This window comes from Heteronotia binoei, chromosome 15, assembly GCF_032191835.1.
Source record: "Heteronotia binoei isolate CCM8104 ecotype False Entrance Well chromosome 15, APGP_CSIRO_Hbin_v1, whole genome shotgun sequence".
NCBI lineage: Eukaryota > Metazoa > Chordata > Lepidosauria > Squamata > Gekkonidae > Heteronotia > Heteronotia binoei.
The window spans coordinates 33,423,611-33,442,277 of NC_083237.1; the positions used below are offsets into that span (position 1 = coordinate 33,423,611).

An 18,667-nucleotide genomic window follows, 5' to 3' on the forward strand; every position below is an offset into this window, starting at 1 on the left:
GAGTGGGAATGGAAACTGTTGGAGTGTTTGTACTGTCCTGTTTGAAGATAAGATAAGATTGTTAATAGCTGCAATATAGGAAAAACTGTTTTTGCATTGGCATCAGGCCTTCCAACTGACCCTATTTCATTCTAAAGAGGAAGAGGGTACATCATCTCATAGTCTTTTTTTTTTCTTTTTACAGTGATTTGTTTGATAGATGGTTTGTTTGCTAGATGGCTGCCAGAATCAGGCATTCTAGAAACTGCACAGCAAACACAATTGCCAGGTGAACATTGTGCTTTGGAGTGCCACACTCTCCAATCAAGTTGAAATGCTGCTTGGTTCATCCCATTACTGTTAACTGCTTGACTCAAGCACCAAACCAACAACTTTAGTTTCCTGAGTATGCAGGTTAAAAAAAAAAAGGTAGTCCCCTGTGCAAGCACCAGTCATTTTCGACTCTGGGGTGACGTTGCTTTCACAATGTTTTCACAGCAGACTTTTCTTGGGGTGGTTTGCCATTGCCTTCCCCAGTCATCTACGCTCCCCCCCCCGCCCCCAGCAAGCTGGGTACTCATTTTACTGACCTCAGAAGAATGGAAGGCTGAGTCAACCTGGAACTGGCTACCTGAACCAGCTTTTGCTGGGATCGAACTCAGGTCATGAGCAGAGGGCTCCGACTGCAGTACTGCAGCTTTACCACTCTGCGCCATGGGGCTCTTGAGTATGCAGGTACAAAGATCCAAAATAAAACTTATAACGAATCTCTCTCCCAAGGTTAGAGTCAAGCATAAACCACTCTGTTTGCTCCCACATTCTACATTCCAGTGAGTACCCTACCCACCACTGGTGACTGAGCTGTTGGATGTTTTTTTTTTTCCTTTAGCAGAATAGCACAGGAATGCAGTTCTGGCTGGCTTGGCATCAGGGGGTGTGGCCTAATTTGCAAATAAGTTCTTGCTGGACTTTTTCTACAAAAAAAAGTCACAAGACTCATCATCAACTATGGTCATAAACAGTTCAGGGGGTTCTATATTATACCTAAATAGCAAGCCAGTCAATTTGAACAAATGTGAAGAATAAAAAGAAATGCGAACAGTTGGAGAGGAGTTGTAGCTCAGTGGCAGAGCATCTGCTTGGCATGCAGAAGGTCTCAGGTTCAATCCCTGGGTGTCTCCACTTAAAAGGACTTATACTTGTGACCCTGAAGAGCCACTGCTGGTATGAGTAGACAGTGCTGACTCTAATGATCCAACAGTCTGATTCAGTATAAGACTCCTTAATTTATTTATGAGAAACTCATCCATACCTTGACATTAGCAATCAAGTACTGTTGGGTGAAGAAGGGCTGGTTTGCTATATCCATTGCAAATTTGCACTTTTTTGAAAGTATGGCATGTAAGTACATTAAATAAAAGCCAATTAAGAAATACAAATCCTTGTTCCTCTGTCCACTCTACCTATTGGGAGCAGGTTAAAGCATCTTTATTCTTCTCATTTTGGCAGCCCAACTTGCCTGTCTCCGTTCCTGAGGACTGGAAGGTAGCAAATGTCACCCCCATCTTTAAAAAGGGTTCCAAAGGAGATCTGGGAAATTACAGGCCAGTCAGTCTGACTTCAATACCGGGAAAGTTGGTAGAAAGCATTATCAAGGACAGAATGAGTAGGCACATTGATGAACACGGGTTATTGAGGAAGACTCAGCATGGGTTCTGTAAGGGAAGATCTTGCCTCACTAACCTGTTACATTTCTTTGAGGGGGTGAACAAACATGTGGACAAAGGAGACCCAATAGATGTTGTTTACCTTGACTTCCAGAAAGCTTTTGTTAAAGTTCCTCATCAAAGGCTCCTTAGAAAGCTTGAGAGTCATGGAGTAAAAGGACAGGTCCTCTTGTGGATCAAAAACTGGCTGAGTAATAGGAAGCAGAGAGTGAGTATAAATGGGCAGTCTTCGCAGTGGAGGACGGTAAGCAGTGGGGTGCCGCAGGGCTCGGTACTGGGTCCCATGCTCTTTAACTTGTTCATAAATGATTTAGGGTTGGGAGTGAGCAGTGAAGTGGCCAAGTTTGCGGATGACACTAAATTGTTCAGGGTGGTGAGAACCAGAGAGGATTGTGAGGAACTCCAAAAGGACCTGTTGAGGCTAGGTGAGTGGGCATCAACGTGGCAGATGCAGTTCAGTGTGGCCAAGTGCAAAGTAATGCACATTGGGGCCAAGAATCCCAGCTTCAAATACAAGTTGATGGGGTGTGAACTGGCAGAGACTGACCAAGAGAGAGATCTTGGGGTCGTGGTAGATAACTCACTGAAAATGTCAAGACCGTGTGCGTTTGCAATAAAAAAGGCCAACGCTATGCTGGGAATTATTAGGAAGGGAATTGAAAACAAATCAGCCAGTATCATAATGCCCCTGTATAAATCGATGGTGCGGTCTCATTTGGAGTACTGTGTGCATTTCTGGTTGCCACACCTCAAAAAGGATATTATAGCATTGGAGAAAGTCCAGAAAGGGGCAACTAAAATGATTAAAGGGCTGGAACACTTTCCCTATGAAGAAAGGTTGAAACTCTTAGGACTCTTTAGCTTGGAGAAACGTCAACTGCGGGGTGACATGATAAAGGTTTACAAGATAATGCATGGGATGGAGAAAGTAGAGAAAGAAGTATTTTTCTCCCTTTCTCACAATACAAGAACTTGTAGGCATTCGATGAAATTGCTGAGCAGACAGGTTAAAACGGATAAAAGGAAGTACTTCTTCACCCAAAGGGTGATTAACATGTGGAATTCACTGCTACAGGAGGTGGTGGCGGCGGCCACAAGCATGGCACCTTCAAGAGAGGTTTAGATAAAAATATGGAGCACAGGTCCATCAGTGGCTATTAGCCACAGTGTGTGTATATATATATATATAAATTTTTTTTGGCCACTGTGTGACACAGAGTGTTGGACTGGATGGGCCATTGGCCTGATCCAACATGGCTTCTCTTATGTTCTTATAGAAGCAAAGTTCCCTCTATTCCACAGAAGGCATTTTTCATGTATTCAGTAATTTATACCTCACTTTTCTCTTTCTTCAGGACTGAGAACAATTTACACCGTTCTCCCTTCTTCCACTGTATCTTTACAACAGCCCTGTGAGGTAGGTTAGGCTGAAGCACAATGGCTAGCTGAAGGGCACCTAGCAAACTTTCATGGCAGAGTGGAGATTACAACTTGGACCTCCCAGATCATAGTCAAATGCTCTGCTAAGCTGGTTCTCTACTTTGCTGTTTAAAATGGTCCCTTTAGTCATCTCTTCTTCATCTACGTCTCCATTAAGTGTGTTACATCTCCTCCAGATGGAGTGTCTATGTTTGGGCTGTGTTTCTTGAAACAAAAATACCTTTCCAAATTGCTGTATATGTTAAGATATCAATAATAATTAGAATGAATTTCTATGTGCAGACTCTATCATCAGAATTTCTATATCAGGTTTTTGGTTGATAAATCTTTACAAATAAACCCTATATTGGTGGAGGTGACAATAATCTAAATTATGGTATGGAAATACAAGAAGCATTATAATAATGCTGTGTTTTTTGTCTGTACAGATCTGTATTTGGGGGGCTAACAATGAAGAAAAAATCTGGAAACAAGAGGCTAATGAGGCTATGGGAAGGGTTAACTGTAGAGATACACCCCTGTATGCCTTTGTTAGTGGTGCTGAAATTGTAGAAGAGCTACAATTATATCAGAGATTCACAGAGCCCTGTCTGTTCTTAAAACCCACTACAATCAAATTTGGGGCACAACAAATATGGTGGTTGTCCATCTTGGAAAAGTCGTTGAAAATCCATTGGTGAGCAGAATACAGTAATTTTGACAATTCTCCTCAGTTTATAGTGATGTGTTTGGCTTCAGGCTTAATCAGCAATATTAAATTGGCATGGCTTACTAAACAAAAAAGTAAGTGAGGATAGCCTAATATTGAGGGGTTTTATAAAGTAAATTTCAATAATTAAATTTCCATGACTGCAATCGTCAACATAGCTACTAGGGAACAAATTATGGAGCATTCTTAAGCACATATAAACAAAAATTAAATTCAAGTGAATCTAGTGATATTTACTTCTAAGTATACATGCTTAGGGCTGAACCATGTTTGTAAGCAATTGGGACAGCTACTGATTAGCTCAGACTATGATGCACTGTTGTACACCATAGCTGTGTGACAGGGAGAGGGGAGATTTGACTCTTGGAGGTTTTTCTCATTCTTCTTTGGTACACTGCCACCAGGTGGTCCATTTCAAAAATTCCCACCCAAGGGGCCAACACTCCTAGCTTCCCTTCCATACTGCTATTTAAATGCACCAACTATTGCTCGCATCTTCCATTCCTCAATGACTAGTATATTCCCCTCCACTGATTCCCAATCAATTTATAACCAGAATTACCCACAAGAAGCAACTCTGTGCCAAATCCCTTCTCTTTTATCTGATTTATGCCCTTCTCCTCAATGGGGACCCAAAGCAGCCTACACATTCTGTACTCCTCCATTTTATCTTCAAACAAACCTGTTAGGTAGGTTAGGCTACAAGAATGTGAGTGGCCCAAACCCAAAGTGTGTCTATGGGGGAGATTCAAACCTGTGTCATCCAGATGGTAGTGTAACACTTGGGCAGCCCAATCCAGACATACGTGATGGCCGGCCACTCAGGCATGGGCAGATCTATGGCACTGCTTGTTGGCTTCCAAAGGGGAGACGTTACGCTTGGAGGGGGAAGAGCAGTCTGATGACCAAGCGAGAACCCATCACCGTAGTGATTCCACCCAGGTGCACGCCATTAGCCCACTGCCGAGGCAGAGGTGGGGGAGGCGCAGGCTCACGCAGGACCATGGGATTGGCCAGCCTGCTGCACGTGACCAGGCGAGGGAGTGGAAAGACCACACCCGAGAGACCGTCAATCCCTCCACTCCCTCCCGCTGTCAGAGATTCTGCCAATGGCAGGCTGGCAGGCAGAGGCATGTGCAGACAAGCAGGAAGTGCCAAGTGCAGGAGTTCCCTGTCCTAGACAGCAGCTGGAATGTGTGACTGGGAGTGGCCAGACCAAGTCCGAAAGACACCCCCTGGAGCGCCCCCCAGTGTTGCCCTGCTGCCGCCCCCTGCTATGTGCAAGGAACACCTCCCCTGGGGACAACAGAACTCAGTGGGTGAGCTGCTGGGCATGCATCCACTTCAGTGCTCCCCCCAAGTGTCCAGCGCACAACAGCCCTGTGCGGTTGGGTAGGCCCCTCCTCTGTCCAGCCACGTGGGGGGCAGCATGGCGGCTCATAGCCCATTCCCCCCCCCAAGAACCAAGTCTGCCCACCCTCCCAGGCATTCCCTCAGAGAGGCCACGAGGAGGGGGGGGTTGCCCCAGGAATGTGCAGCAGATGCCAAGCAGGAAAAACAACAGAGGGCACAGCTCAGACTTTATTTTTCCAGAACAGAGTGCAACAGTCTCCCTGTAGCGTGCTAGGCAATCTTGCCATGGGTGGGGCTCCATTCCAAGCGGCAGGCAGAAGCAGCTGAGGGAATGGGGGGGGGTGATGGAGCAACACATGCAGAAGGCTCTGTGTTGGAGTCCCACCTGCAAAACGGAGACAGAGATCAAGAGCACCTGCAGGGGCGGCAGCTGGAAGAGAAGGCTGCATTTCAGCCGGGCACTCTCTAAAAGGGACAGTCTCTGACCCACCTCCCTGCATCAGGACAGCTGCCACACACACACACCCCTGCCCTTCCAGGGGTTGGGAATGCGGCAGAGGGCAGACCAAGGGAAAGGAGCAGGCAGCAGCACAGGGGAGTGGGCTCAGCAAATGCCCCCTGCTGGAGCCCACTGCCAGGTTCAAGTGCCAGAGATGCTCACACACCAAGTGGCTGAGAGCAAGGGGAGGGGGAGGACGGGGGGGGGACAGTGGAACTTACCCAGCCATGGGCGACAGTCCTCGCATGCAGAGCCTCCAGGAGCCCGGAACCTGTGGAGACCTGGAAACAAGAGCAGTTAGCCCCAGGGGAGAGACTTCTTTCTCTCCCTCGCAAGTCAAAGATACTGTCAAAGCAAGCACGCGGTGCAAAACCCATCACCAACAACCCTGTCCCTCACTCTAAGTCTGTATGGTCAGGAGCTCACCAGCAGAACTTCCTGCCACGCGGATCTGTCCCTAACAACTGAGTTGTGCGAGGCAGAGCGGAATTATTTCTAGTAGGGGGGCCATGATTGGGTGCTGGGGAGGGGGCTCACCAGGCCGAGATGCAAAGGGATTGGTGAGGCAATCATGCAGCTCCCTAAGGGGTTTGCAAACTTCCGCAGTGGTGGAGTCAACCTTTGTTTTTAGTTTCAATGAGTGCCTATGGGACACACTGCTATTTTTGCAGGTGTGACGTTGCGCCTCTCGAGGGGTGTGTGTCATGGGCCAAACTGCTCAGGAAGCCGCCTAAGCCTGGCTGCACCCTCAACTCCACCCCCTCCTTTGCCTGAACGCCACACTCCACCTCACTTCTGCCCGTGCTCAGGCACAGCCCTCAGGCGCCGCTGCCCTTCCTGCACCCACGTAGCAGCTCATCTGCTCCCAAAAGACTTTCTACCCCCCCCCCCCCTCTGGATTGTGCTGTTAACCACTACACTATGCTGTCAATTAACCTTCTACTGTATGTACTTCTACCTTTTCTTCTGTTTTTTAGTAGTTAGAAGTACATACATAGCTGAGCCTGAGCCTTAAGTACTGGTGCCTATGAGAGTGATCCATGGGATGGGGGTGTTTGACAGCATTTAGCCATTCTCCTTTTTCTTATCCTTGTGCCAATATAAGAACTTCTTAAAACAAAAGTGAGGTTTTGTAGCCCTCAAACTCTACATACTCAATTAGAAACTCTTTTTTTCTTTTTGGAGCAGATTTTTAAAAAGAAACTAGTAATAAATCTGTGCTCACTTAATGAAATTGTACCAATTAAAAAAACTGAAATGAGCTTGGGACTTTCATAATTGCTTCATTCAAAATTGCTGTTTTCTTGCTTCCCAACAGAGAGCAGAGCAATAAGTAAGATTCCCTCGATGGCCTTGTGGAAACCTGGCAAGACCGATTAACCAGGGCCATTGACGAAATAGCACCCCGGCGCCCTCTGCGCCCTCGTAGGAGGTTGGCCCCATGGTACACCTTGGAATTGCGCCAACTCAAACAAGGGCTCAGACGACTAGAGAGGCAGTGGAGACATACTCGGGACGAAGCAATGAGAACATCCTACAGAACGCTTATGAAGTCGTATGAGATGGCAGTCAAGGCCGCAAAGAAAAATTACTTTGCAGCCAAGATTGCATCCGCAGATTCGCGCCCAGCACAACTGTTTAGAATAATTGGGGACCTTATAACTTTGCCACAAGGCAAACCAAACATTAGAGAATTGGAGATTGGCTGTGAGGCATTTGCGAAATATTTTGCGGATAAAATCTCACTGCTCCGCCAAGACCTGCCTACCACCTTGGAAACAGTGAGTGAAATTGAGGCTCCGTGCCTGTCTTCGGGGTTGGTTCTGGATCGCTTCGACCCGCTCGACCTGGAGGAAGTCGATGGGATCCTCTCTGCTGCTCGCCCAACAACATGTGATTTGGATCCTTGCCCCTCTTGGCTGATTAAATCCTGCCAGAGGGAGCTCAGAAGTCCTTTACGGGACATCATAAATAGATCCCTCGTAGAGGGGCACTTCCCAATGCCTCTGAAAGAGGCGTTGGTTCGCCCTCTCTTAAAAAAATGTACAGCAGACCCGGCCGAATTGGCGAATTACCGTCCGGTGTCTAATCTACCATTCCTAGGCAAAATTATTGAGAGGGCAGTGGCGTTGCAGCTACAGAGGTTCCTAGATGACGCTTCCGTCCTTGACCCGTGCCAGTCTGGGTTCCGACCGGGCCATGGGACGGAGACAGTGCTGGTCGCCTTGGTGGATGACCTCCAGCGGCATCTGGATCGGGGCGGCTCTGCGGTACTGATGTTATTAGACCTGTCGGCGGCATTTGATACAGTCGACCATCAGCTACTAAAGCGCCGCCTTGCCGACATAGGGGTTAGGGGGCTGGCCTTACAGTGGCTTTCCTCCTTCCTCTCCGATCGGGGACAAAGGGTGGCCATTGGGGGCGAGCGATCCCAGAGGCACACACTTGATTGTGGGGTGCCTCAGGGAGCAGTTCTCTCCCCAATGCTGTTTAACATTTATATGCGCCCCCTTGCCCAGATTGTCCGGAGGTTTGGGCTGGGTTGCCATCAATATGCAGATGACACCCAGCTCTATCTACTAATGGACGGCCGGCCTGGCTCCGCCCCAGGGAACCTGGATCGGGCCTTGCAGGCTGTAGCGGCGTGGCTTAGATTGAGTGGGTTGAAGTTGAACCCAGCTAAGACAGAGGTCCTTTGCGTGGGTCGCGGCGCCCAGGGAGGGGAAATAGCTCTCCCAACCTTCGAAGGCGCACTATTGGAACCAGTGCGCCAGGTAAAGAGTTTGGGTGTTTTACTGGAGCCTTCATTATCAATGGAGGCCCAGATAGCAGCCACTGCCAAGTCAGCATTCTTTCATCTGAAGCGGGCAAGGCAGTTGGCCCCCTTCCTGGAACGCCGCGACCTCGCAACAGTGATCCATGCAACGGTCACCTCAAGATTGGACTACTGTAATGCCCTCTACTTGGGGCTACCTCTGTGCCGGACTCGGAAGCTGCAGCTAGTGCAGAATGCGGCGGCCAGGCTGTTACTGGGGCTCCCGAAATGGGAGCACATACAGCCGGGGCTGCGCGGACTGCACTGGCTGCCGGTTATCTACCGAGTCCAGTACAAAGTGTTGGTTATTACCTTTAAAGCCCTATATGGCCGAGGACCTGCCTACCTAAGGGACCGTCTCTCCCCGTATGAACCCCAGAGGGCACTGAGGTCAGCAAGTAAAAACAAAATGACCATCCCTGGGCCGAGAGAGGCCAGGCTCCAAAGCACCAGGGTGCGAGCCTTTTCAGTTGCGGCACCTGCACTGTGGAACCAGCTCCCGGAGGAGGTGCGGGCCCTGCGGAACCTCGACCAGTTCCGCAGGGCCTGCAAGACTGCCCTTTTTAGACACGCCTATAAAGATACGGACTGCTGAGTTGCAATGAACGAAGAACCGCCATCTTTAACACCATTTAAACTGGCAGAATCAGCGCCAGAACAGCTATTACTGCCAGATATATATATAATGTAATTGTAAATTAAGTATTTTAACTGAATTAACGGGTTTTTATATGTGTAATTTTAATTGCTAATCTAATGTTTTACTATTTATGTTAATATATTACTTACTGTTAGCCGCCCTGAGCCGCTTTGCGGGGAGGGCGGGGTAGAAATAAAATTTATTATTATATTATTATTATAATATATATGTCTCAATGATTCTATAAAATATCCCATTGACCAATGAAAACTGGGTGAGTGATAGGGAGGGTTCTCGCAGTCTTTTGTAAGATTGTTTCCTAATATTTAAAAGTATGTTCCCCTCTACTGATTCCCAATCAATTTTTAACCAAAATTACCCATTTGAAGTATCATATGCCTAATCCCTTCTTTTTTGGTGATTATTCTTCCATTTTTCTGCTGCATAAAAAATAATAAATGCAGTCTCTGCTACATCTCCTTTTATGCTCCTTTTCCCAAACATTAAGTGGTATTTTCACATTGGCCATTATTCTACGCTCTCCACTCATTGATTTTCAATCTAAATTTTCATTTTTTAAAAAAGAATATTTAATTGAGGACTCTTATAGATCTTGTTCCCTTTGCCTTTTCTTTCCTTTTTGTACACTGAGTCCATTTATTGATCTCTGTAGATACAAGTATTTTTTAAGAGTATTTTAAGCCCAAAGAACAGCATCCTGATGGTAGGAGGTAAAAGAAGTATTCAATACAAAGATATTGGTGGATAAGAGGCAATCAAAGGAACTGTTATGAACAACAAATATGGACCTTCATGCAGAGATTTCCTACTAAACTAAGCAAATCATCTGTGATGTAAAAGAAATCAATAGTAGGTAGTTCATGCTATAGAGAAAACTATGATCATCTGCATCTGGAAGGGAAGTTTTAATGTTAGGATGGTTAAGTTTTAATGTTAGGTGGTGTTGCTGATTGTACTCCTACGTCATACAGTATGCAAGACAAACAATGTGAATTGTTCTATTTATGACGATCCACTTCCTATTCCTCATGAATTTTATCAGCCAGGTGATCTTCTCATTGGTGGGATGGCCTCTCAGGTCTTCTGCTTCTATAACCCTCTGAATTTCATGGAACAACCTGCAGAGATGTTGATTGATGACCCTGTGTAAGCACGTTATCCTTTTTCTCTATATCACTTATGCATAAAAACTGCAAATAGATTACGAAGCCAAACAGAGCTTCAGTAACAATCAGTTTACTTTTTGGTATGAAATGTAATATTTCTGGAGACATTGTGAGCTGTCAGACATTTTGTTTTCCCTGCTTTTTACTTTGATCATTGCCCAGAGGGAACTTGGATTAAATGAAGTATGGATATATATATGGAGTATATGCTACAACCTGGTGGATTTTGCCCTTATTTTTAAAGCAAGTTTTATTTCAGCACTCTTCCTTCTTGTGCTTCCATCTCTGTCTCCCTCATACTTCTCCATCTTTTCATTTTTTATTCAACTATCACCTTGTTTTATTCTGTCTACAATTTTCACCACAAAGTTTTCAAGCTTGATTTACAACTTTTCATACATAGCACTATATGAAATGTTGATTTTAAGCCAAAATAATCCGGGAGCTACAGCTACTCCCCAATAATCGTACATATCTGATGCTACTGTTTGAAACCATAATGTTGTCTCTGTTGTTGACTCAAATGTTCACTTAAACCTAATCACCTGGATACAATCAGAAAATTAGGATGGATCCTCTTTGAACATTAAAAAAAGCAATGCTAAGGATCATGGCAATTGTATGTCCAAAAGCCACATGGGAAGCAGGGTGGTAATAAGAAGAGCAACTGGGTGATACTGATGGGGAAATATGACGGGCTCCAACTCAATCTGAAACTTGGTTTTCAGTTACCATGTTTTGAAGACTCACAATAATGGGTTTAAATTAAGGGTGGGAAGGTACTGGCTGGATATTAGGAAAAAACATTTTTATAATGATGGAATCAATACTGAGGGAGGTGGTAAGCTCCCCCACACTGGTAGTCTTTAAGCAGTGACTGGACAAACAATGACCCTGCATTGACCAGGGGATTGGACTAGATAGCCTGTATGACCCCTTCCAACTCTATGATTCTATGATCTTCTGTTTCTATCTTTTGCTTTTAAACATGGGTGACTCTGTATGTACTTGGTGTTTGCATACCTGCTTTGAATTTACCTCCTGATGGAAGACATCTTTCTAACACATTTGTGTATTTCTGATAATAGAAATGATCTGGTCACATTTGCTTGAATTACCTTCATTGTAGTGTGCATCTCTTATTTTATTGGTACAGAAATGGTCAATAATAGGATTGTGGAAACTGCATGCATGGACAAAAGTAGCCATGTTGATTGACAGGTAGTTGTAGTAAGGAAGAGAACTGTGAAAGACTGTGTAAATTAGCTGGCTAGATCCCACCCTGCTGCATGGAATATGGCTGTTGAAGATATAAGTACAAAGTTCAGTTCGAAAGTTGGAAACCCTAACCCAATGATAAAGGTAGATCCAGGTGGGCGCCCATGCTGGACTGAAGCATTAGAACAAAGTTAGCATCCAGTGGCACCTTTGAGACCAACAAAGTTTTATTTAAGATATGAGCTTTCATGTGCACGCAGACTTCCTCAGAATATCTTAACTCTAACTTTGTTCCAATGATAAATGGTTAAGGCTCACTTGGTTGATTAAGTAACATATAACTCTCATTGCAGATTGGTGCCAAAGAACTACCAGCACATCTTAGCCCAGGTTTTTGCTGTAAAAGAGATCAATGAGAATCCCATCATCTTACCAAATACCACTTTGGGCTTCCATATCCTCAACAGCTACTATTTATCAAGGATGACTTATAAAACCTCCCTTAGCCTGATTTCTACATACCATCAGTTCATTCCCAATTTCAAGTGTGATGCCAAAGGAATTCTCGTAGCTATCATTGGAGGGCTTGTCTCAGAAACCTCTGCCAATGTGGCCACCATTTTATCACTCTATAAGATTCCACAGGTAGGCTGTAAGCATATAGCTGTGGGAAATTTTTTCCAGCTGTGGCACATGAAAGAAAATAAAAATCTTTTATTATTTTCTGTTTAAACCTTCCTGCATTTTTTCTTTCAGCTGACTTATGGATCACTTTCCCCAGCCTATGGTAACAAAATGTTCTTCCCTTCTTTGTACCAGATGGTCCCAAATGAAGCCCATCAAAACATGGGGGTGATCCAGTTGCTTCTCCATTTCAAATGGACATGGATTGGGCTAATTGCTATGGATGATGACAATGGGGACAGGTTTTTACAGACATTTGTGCCAATACTTTCCGAGAACAGTATCTGTGTTGCCTTCACACTGAGAATCCCAATCCAGAGTTATATGAATAAGCTAGTCAATTTGGTTGTATCAGGGAAGGAAGAGTATCCGTTCCCCACAGACAGCAAAGCCAATGTCTATTTTGTTTATGGCGAACCCCCATCTCTACACATTCTGAGGCTGTTGCTATTTTTAGAAGAAAAATCATCTCTGAGTAAAGTGTGGATTTTTACATCCCAATGGGATTTTGAGTCACTGTCTTTACAAAGGGTTTGGGATCCAGAAATATTCCATGGTGCCCTGTCCTTCACAGTTCACTCAAATCAGTCACCAGGATTCCAGCATTTTGTTCGGACCATAAGACCTTTCTGGAAAAAAGGAGATGGTTTTATTCAGGAATTCTGGGAGAAGGCATTCGGTTGCTCATTGAAAAATCCCCATGTTCATGTGGAGAGTGAGAAGATCTGCACTGGGGAGGAGAAACTGGAGAGCCTTCCTTTGATGTTCTTTGAAATGAGCATGACTGGTCATAGCTATAATATCTACAGTGCTGTCCATGCTGTGGCACGTGCTTTACATGATATATCTGTATCCAGATGCAAACTAGGAAAACTGGTAAAAAGAAACAGGCTGGAGTTCCAGAATGTACAGCCATGGCAGGTAATTGTAGTTCAATGAAACAGCTTTATTTCTCATTGCAGACTAACATATCCTCCAGAGATGGATACAAGGTTGCATAAAATTCTCCTGAAACTCACCATGATGAATCCTTGTGTATTAATGCTGCATAGTAAAATACAGGGTTTTTTTCCATAGCTTACTCAATTCTCTTCCATTTGAAGGCAAAACTGGGGGGGGGTGTGTGTGTGACAACCCTAGCATAATAAAATAACTTAATTTGATCTAGCCAGTTTTTTCTCCAAATTTCAACCAATTATATTCTTTACTATCCCCCCCAACCCACGTGACTTTCATCATGCAAGTCCGCTGATCCCCAGCATAGATGTTTTGATGGTTAAAGGGTACCTCCCTTTTTCAAACTTGCCAAACTTAGGAAGTAGAGAATTCTAAGTCTCAGTAAAAGACTCAGTAAAAGTAATATCAAAAAGGATATTATGGCACTGGAAAAAGTCCAGAAAAGGGCAACTAGAATGATTAAAGGTATTGGAACACTTTCCCTATGAAGAAAGGTTAAAACGCTTGGGGCTCTTTAGCTTGGAGAAACATCGACTGCAGGGTGACATGAAAGAGGTTTACAAAGATTATGCATGGGATGGAGAAAGTAGAGAAAGAAATACTTTTCTCCCTTTCTCACAATACAAGAACTCATGGGCATTCAATGAAATTGCTGAGAAGTCAGGTTAAAACGGATAGAAGGAAGTACTTCTTCACCCAAAGGGTGATTAACATGTGGAATTCACTGCCACAGGAGGTGGTGGCGGCCACAAGCATAGCCAGCTTCAAGAAGGGGTTAGATAAAAATATGGAGCAGAGATCCATCAGTGGCTATTAGCCACAGTGTATATATTTATATATACATATATAAATAGAGCCAGTTTGGTGTAATGGTTAAGTGCGTGGACTCTTATCTGGGAGAACCGGGTTTGATTCCCCACTCCTCCACTTGCACCTGCTAGCATGGCCTTGGGTCAGCCATAGCTCTGGCAGAGGCTGCCCTTGAAAGGGCAGCTGCTGTGAGAGCCCTCTCCAGCCCCACCCACCTCACAGGGTGTCTGTTGTGGGGGAGGAAGGTAAAGGAGATTGTGAGCCGCTCTGAGACTCTTCGGAGTGGAGGGCGGGATATAAATCCAATATCTTCTTATATATACACATTTATTTATTTATTTATTTATTTGAGATTTATATCCCACCCTTCCCACGAATGGCTCAGGGCGGCTTCCAACAATTTAATCAAACATAAAATTTAACAATATTAAGTATAAAACAATTAAATATTTAAACAGTTAAAACTTTAAAACAGAATATTTTTGTTCACACACACACACATATATACAGAGTGTATATATATGACACAGAGTGACACAGAGTGTTGGACTGGATGGGCCATTGGCCTGATCCAACATGGCTTCTCTTATGTTCTTATGTAAAGATTGTAAAGATATAAAGTTCTTGTTCCTTTGTTTCACATTCTCTTTCACCTAGCTCCATCACTTTCTAGGGAACATCTTGTTCAACAACAGCGCTGAAGACACTGTACGTTTTGATGAGGAGGGCAAATTAATTGCAAGTTATGATGTTGCAAACTGGGTCACTTTCCCAAATGGCTCTTTCCTTAGAGTAAAAGTGGGCAGACTGGATTCTCAAGCTTCTTCTGGTAATGCATTAATCCTTAATCGTGATCAAATTCTGTGGCACAGAAGCTTTAACCAGGTGAGATATACTTAATGGTTCTTAAGTCCCGAAAGCATTTGTGGAAAATTGTATTTTAGATATTTCAGAGTTTTTCCTGTTTTTAAAGTAGTGAGTTGTGATTCACAGCACTGCAATATGGAAACTTGACTGAGGAGAAAATGTTGAAATCAATCAACTGAGTACAGTGACAGTGTTTGGCTGGCCATCTTGTCCCCATTTTAGTTTCAGAAAAGATCCATATATACACTTTTAGCATGTAAATGTATGAATTCAGACATAAATATACAAGGACTACCTGAGAAAACCTGGATACATTTGGGGTGCCAAAATATACTTTTAAAATACCTTATTGATATTTTCCAGGTATATTTTTGGCTTGGTTAGATCCAAACACACACCCCTATTCCATAGCATATGCAACATACAAGTAACACAGTGTAGACTCTTTAAAGTCATTGCTATATACAAATAGTCCATCTTGTACACTTGCCATTCTCAATAAACATTTTAGTGATTCTGGGCTCCCTTTCTGTTTCTGGGTAGGTGATGCCAATTTCTGGGTGCAACAACAATTGCCTTCCTGGCTACAGCAGAAAAAAGAAGGAGGGAGAAAAGTTTTGCTGCTATGACTGTGTTTCATGTCCAGAAGGAATGGTCTCCAAGCAGAAGGGTAGGAAATATAATAGACAGCACAGTTATCAAAGAACTGGGGGTGGGGGGCAGGATACAATATGATCTGTTCCCTTTGCTATCTGACATGCAGAAATCAACAGGTCAGGCCTAATTACCTTCTCAGTACCAAATATTGAATTTGTATGAAATGCATAGCAAGAGGTACCAGTTGAAAAGCAGGCATCCTTACTGTAAAGAGATATGAACTGATCCATATCCCATAGTACACCTTATTCAGTGAAGGTTTGCCTAACCTATTATCTAGAAGTAATGCGAACATCATACATAAAATGGCTTTTTCCCCTGATTAATAAGATTCCTAAGTATAATATTGTGGTGTGGTGTGAATTTGGTGATATTCCTTTATTGAATTGTTTAGTTATTTTCCCCTAGTACCTGAAGGCAGAAAGGCTTGCACTGAAGTTTCATTTCATTTCTTCTTCTGGTTGTTGGGTGTTACATATTATTCAAGCAAAGGCCAGGAAAGGCCCTGCTTTTGTTCCAATAAAACTTTTAATCCTTCTGGCATGGTGTGCTTGTGGAATTATTACACCAAGCACCATTTCTCCTTATCACGGATGGAAGATCAGGCTGTGGCAAATGATACTTTTGTCTTGGCTTTTCTTTCAGTCCCTGTTTTTTTATTTTGCAAAATTCTATCATTGTATTGATTCAGATACAGAAACCTTCAGTCAGTTTATTTGCATTTTAAAGCCCTGAATGCTGTGCTTTGCTCTACATAAGGATGCTTTCCAAAACCGTTCATATATGGAGTCATGCGGGGAAAGGAGAGAAGACTTAACCTTTCGACTTTGACTTGGTTTGGCTAATAAAGACTGGACTACCTGTGCTGTTCTCACTGTTTTAAAGTAGAAAAAAAACTTAGTTTCTTTAAAATACTAATTTTAAAATGAGGAACCTCATTTGAATCTGTTAAACTGGACAGGGTTGAAAGGCTAATTAGCCTTCCAGGGCAGCTACCAGGTCATGGTGTGAAATAGGATGCTGGATTAAATGGACCACTGGACTGATCCAGCAGGGCTTCCCCAATCTAAAACAGTCAGCTCAAATCATGGCTGCATGTATGCACCATTTTACAAATAGACAGAAAGCTGTGATTTTCATCATGATTGTTATGACTCCTAGGGTAACTAAAGAGAACATAGGTTCTTCCACTGTTCAATTTCAGTCTTTCTTCTCCACTCAAGGAGGTCCCTGTTTACCCTTCATGTAGCCATGAACCCTCAGTATCATCACAGTTGTTTCAAATTAGAGGAGCCTGAAGTAATTCTCAAAGTCTTGAATAATTATACCACTTTCCCTTTTTTCAGATATGGATACCTGTGTTCCATGTCCAGAAGACAGCCACCCCAACAAAGACAAAAACCACTGCATTCCCAAAATTATAAGCTACCTATCATATGAAGAACCCCTAGGATTTGTCTTAGCTAAACTGGCTGTTTCTTTCATTCTGATTACCGCCTCAGTGCTTGCAACATTTTTGAAGCAGCAAAACACCCCCATAGTCAAAGCCAACAACCGGAGCCTCACCTACATCCTCCTCATATCCCTCCTTCTTTGTTTCCTCTGTTCCTTTCTGTTCATTGGGCAGCCTGAAAGAATGACCTGCTTGCTCCGACAAACTGTTTTTGGCATCATCTTCTGTGTGGCCCTTTCAAGTATATTGGCCAAAACTATCACTGTGATTCTGGCATTCATAGCTACCAAACCAGGAACTGAGATGAGGAAATGGATGGGGAAAAGACTGGGAGGTTCTGTTGTTCTTTCTTGCTCTTTTATTCAAGTATCTATTTGCACTGTTTGGCTAACTACTTTCCCTCCATTCCCAGATAAGGACATGCATTCATGGAATGGGAAAATCATAATAGAATGTAACGAGGGCTCAGCTACCCTGTTTTACTGTGTCCTCGGTTACATGGGTTTCCTAGCTTTTGTCAGCTTCACTGTGGCTGTATTTGCTAGGAAGTTACCTGACAATTTCAATGAAGCCAAATTCATCACTTTTAGCATGTTGATATTCTGCAGTGTTTGGTTGTGCTTTGTTCCCACTTACCTGAGTATCAAAGGGAAACACCTGGTGGCTGTGATTTTCTCTATTTTATCCTCCAGTGCTGGCATACTGATTTGCATTTTTGCCCCAAAATGCTATGTCATTTTACTGCGGCCTGAACTGAACAACAGGGAGCAGTTAATAAGGAGAAAAATGTAAAATAATGAGTTTATCTCTGCATCCTTATACGTTTTCCTTAGAAATGTCAATGTAGCAAAATTATAAGTATATCCTGGAAACCAATAGTTCCTAAAATTCTTTGGGGAGTTCCTAAAACTCTTTGGGGAGTACCATCACAAAAACTAATTTAAACTAATTTCCTTTTACTGTGAAATAAACCATTCAATGTTTTTGAAGGGAAGACTCCCCAAACAAATTCCACAGCATTAGGCCTTTTTCCAAGGTGTTTAAGAGGGACTCTTGCCTTGATCTAGCTTTTGTTTAATTAAGTAAAATGATTCTTGTAGAGTTGTGAATGGCCAGCTGGTCCCAAGCAGCCCAGCTGGTGGCTGGGGCTCTCCCACAGCTTTGTCAGAAGTAAAAAAAAGACTAAGCCAGAAGTGAGTGGCAACTGCCAAGGGGAGGACAGGACCTGGTGAGACATATTCTTGAAACAATGCCAAAGAGGACAATGGGGAGCACAGTTGGGAAACTGGATGTGTGAGCCAGGAAGGGCCCAGAAGAAGCTGCTATAAACAAGATTGGATCAATAGGAGCTGTAGAAGAGGAAGCTCTCCTTACAGCTGTGGTGTCCTCCACAGTAATGGCAAAGGCAGGCAGAAAGCAGCACCCAGAAAAGCACCCAGTGAGGCAACCTGTCTGTGCTAAAAAAAAAATACAATTATACTGAAGAGCATCCAGTAAAAATACATTATATTGACTGATTCTACTGTAGGAATGGATCATTTTGTTTAAAGTAGCTCAGCAAGGCACCAGGTCAAAATGTAATTTATTAAGGGAGTTTCTGAGGAGTGCAGAGGAAGTGACTTGTATGCACACCACTGAATTATGGGTGACTCTTAGAGTTGCCAACCTCCTG

At 43.6% G+C, this 18,667-nt stretch overlaps 1 protein-coding gene across 1 annotated transcript; it reads left to right on the forward strand.

Annotated features, from left to right (window-relative positions):
- Positions 1-10,249: 10,249 nt before the first annotated feature.
- On the forward strand, positions 10,250-17,787 carry LOC132583367 (vomeronasal type-2 receptor 26-like). Its single transcript, XM_060255023.1, has 5 exons — positions 10,250-10,329; positions 11,921-12,212; positions 14,676-14,726; positions 15,429-15,555; positions 16,889-17,787. Exons 1-5 carry the CDS (start codon positions 10,250-10,252, stop codon positions 17,785-17,787), a joined length of 1,449 nt encoding a protein of 482 aa, XP_060111006.1.
- Positions 17,788-18,667: the final 880 nt, after the last annotated feature.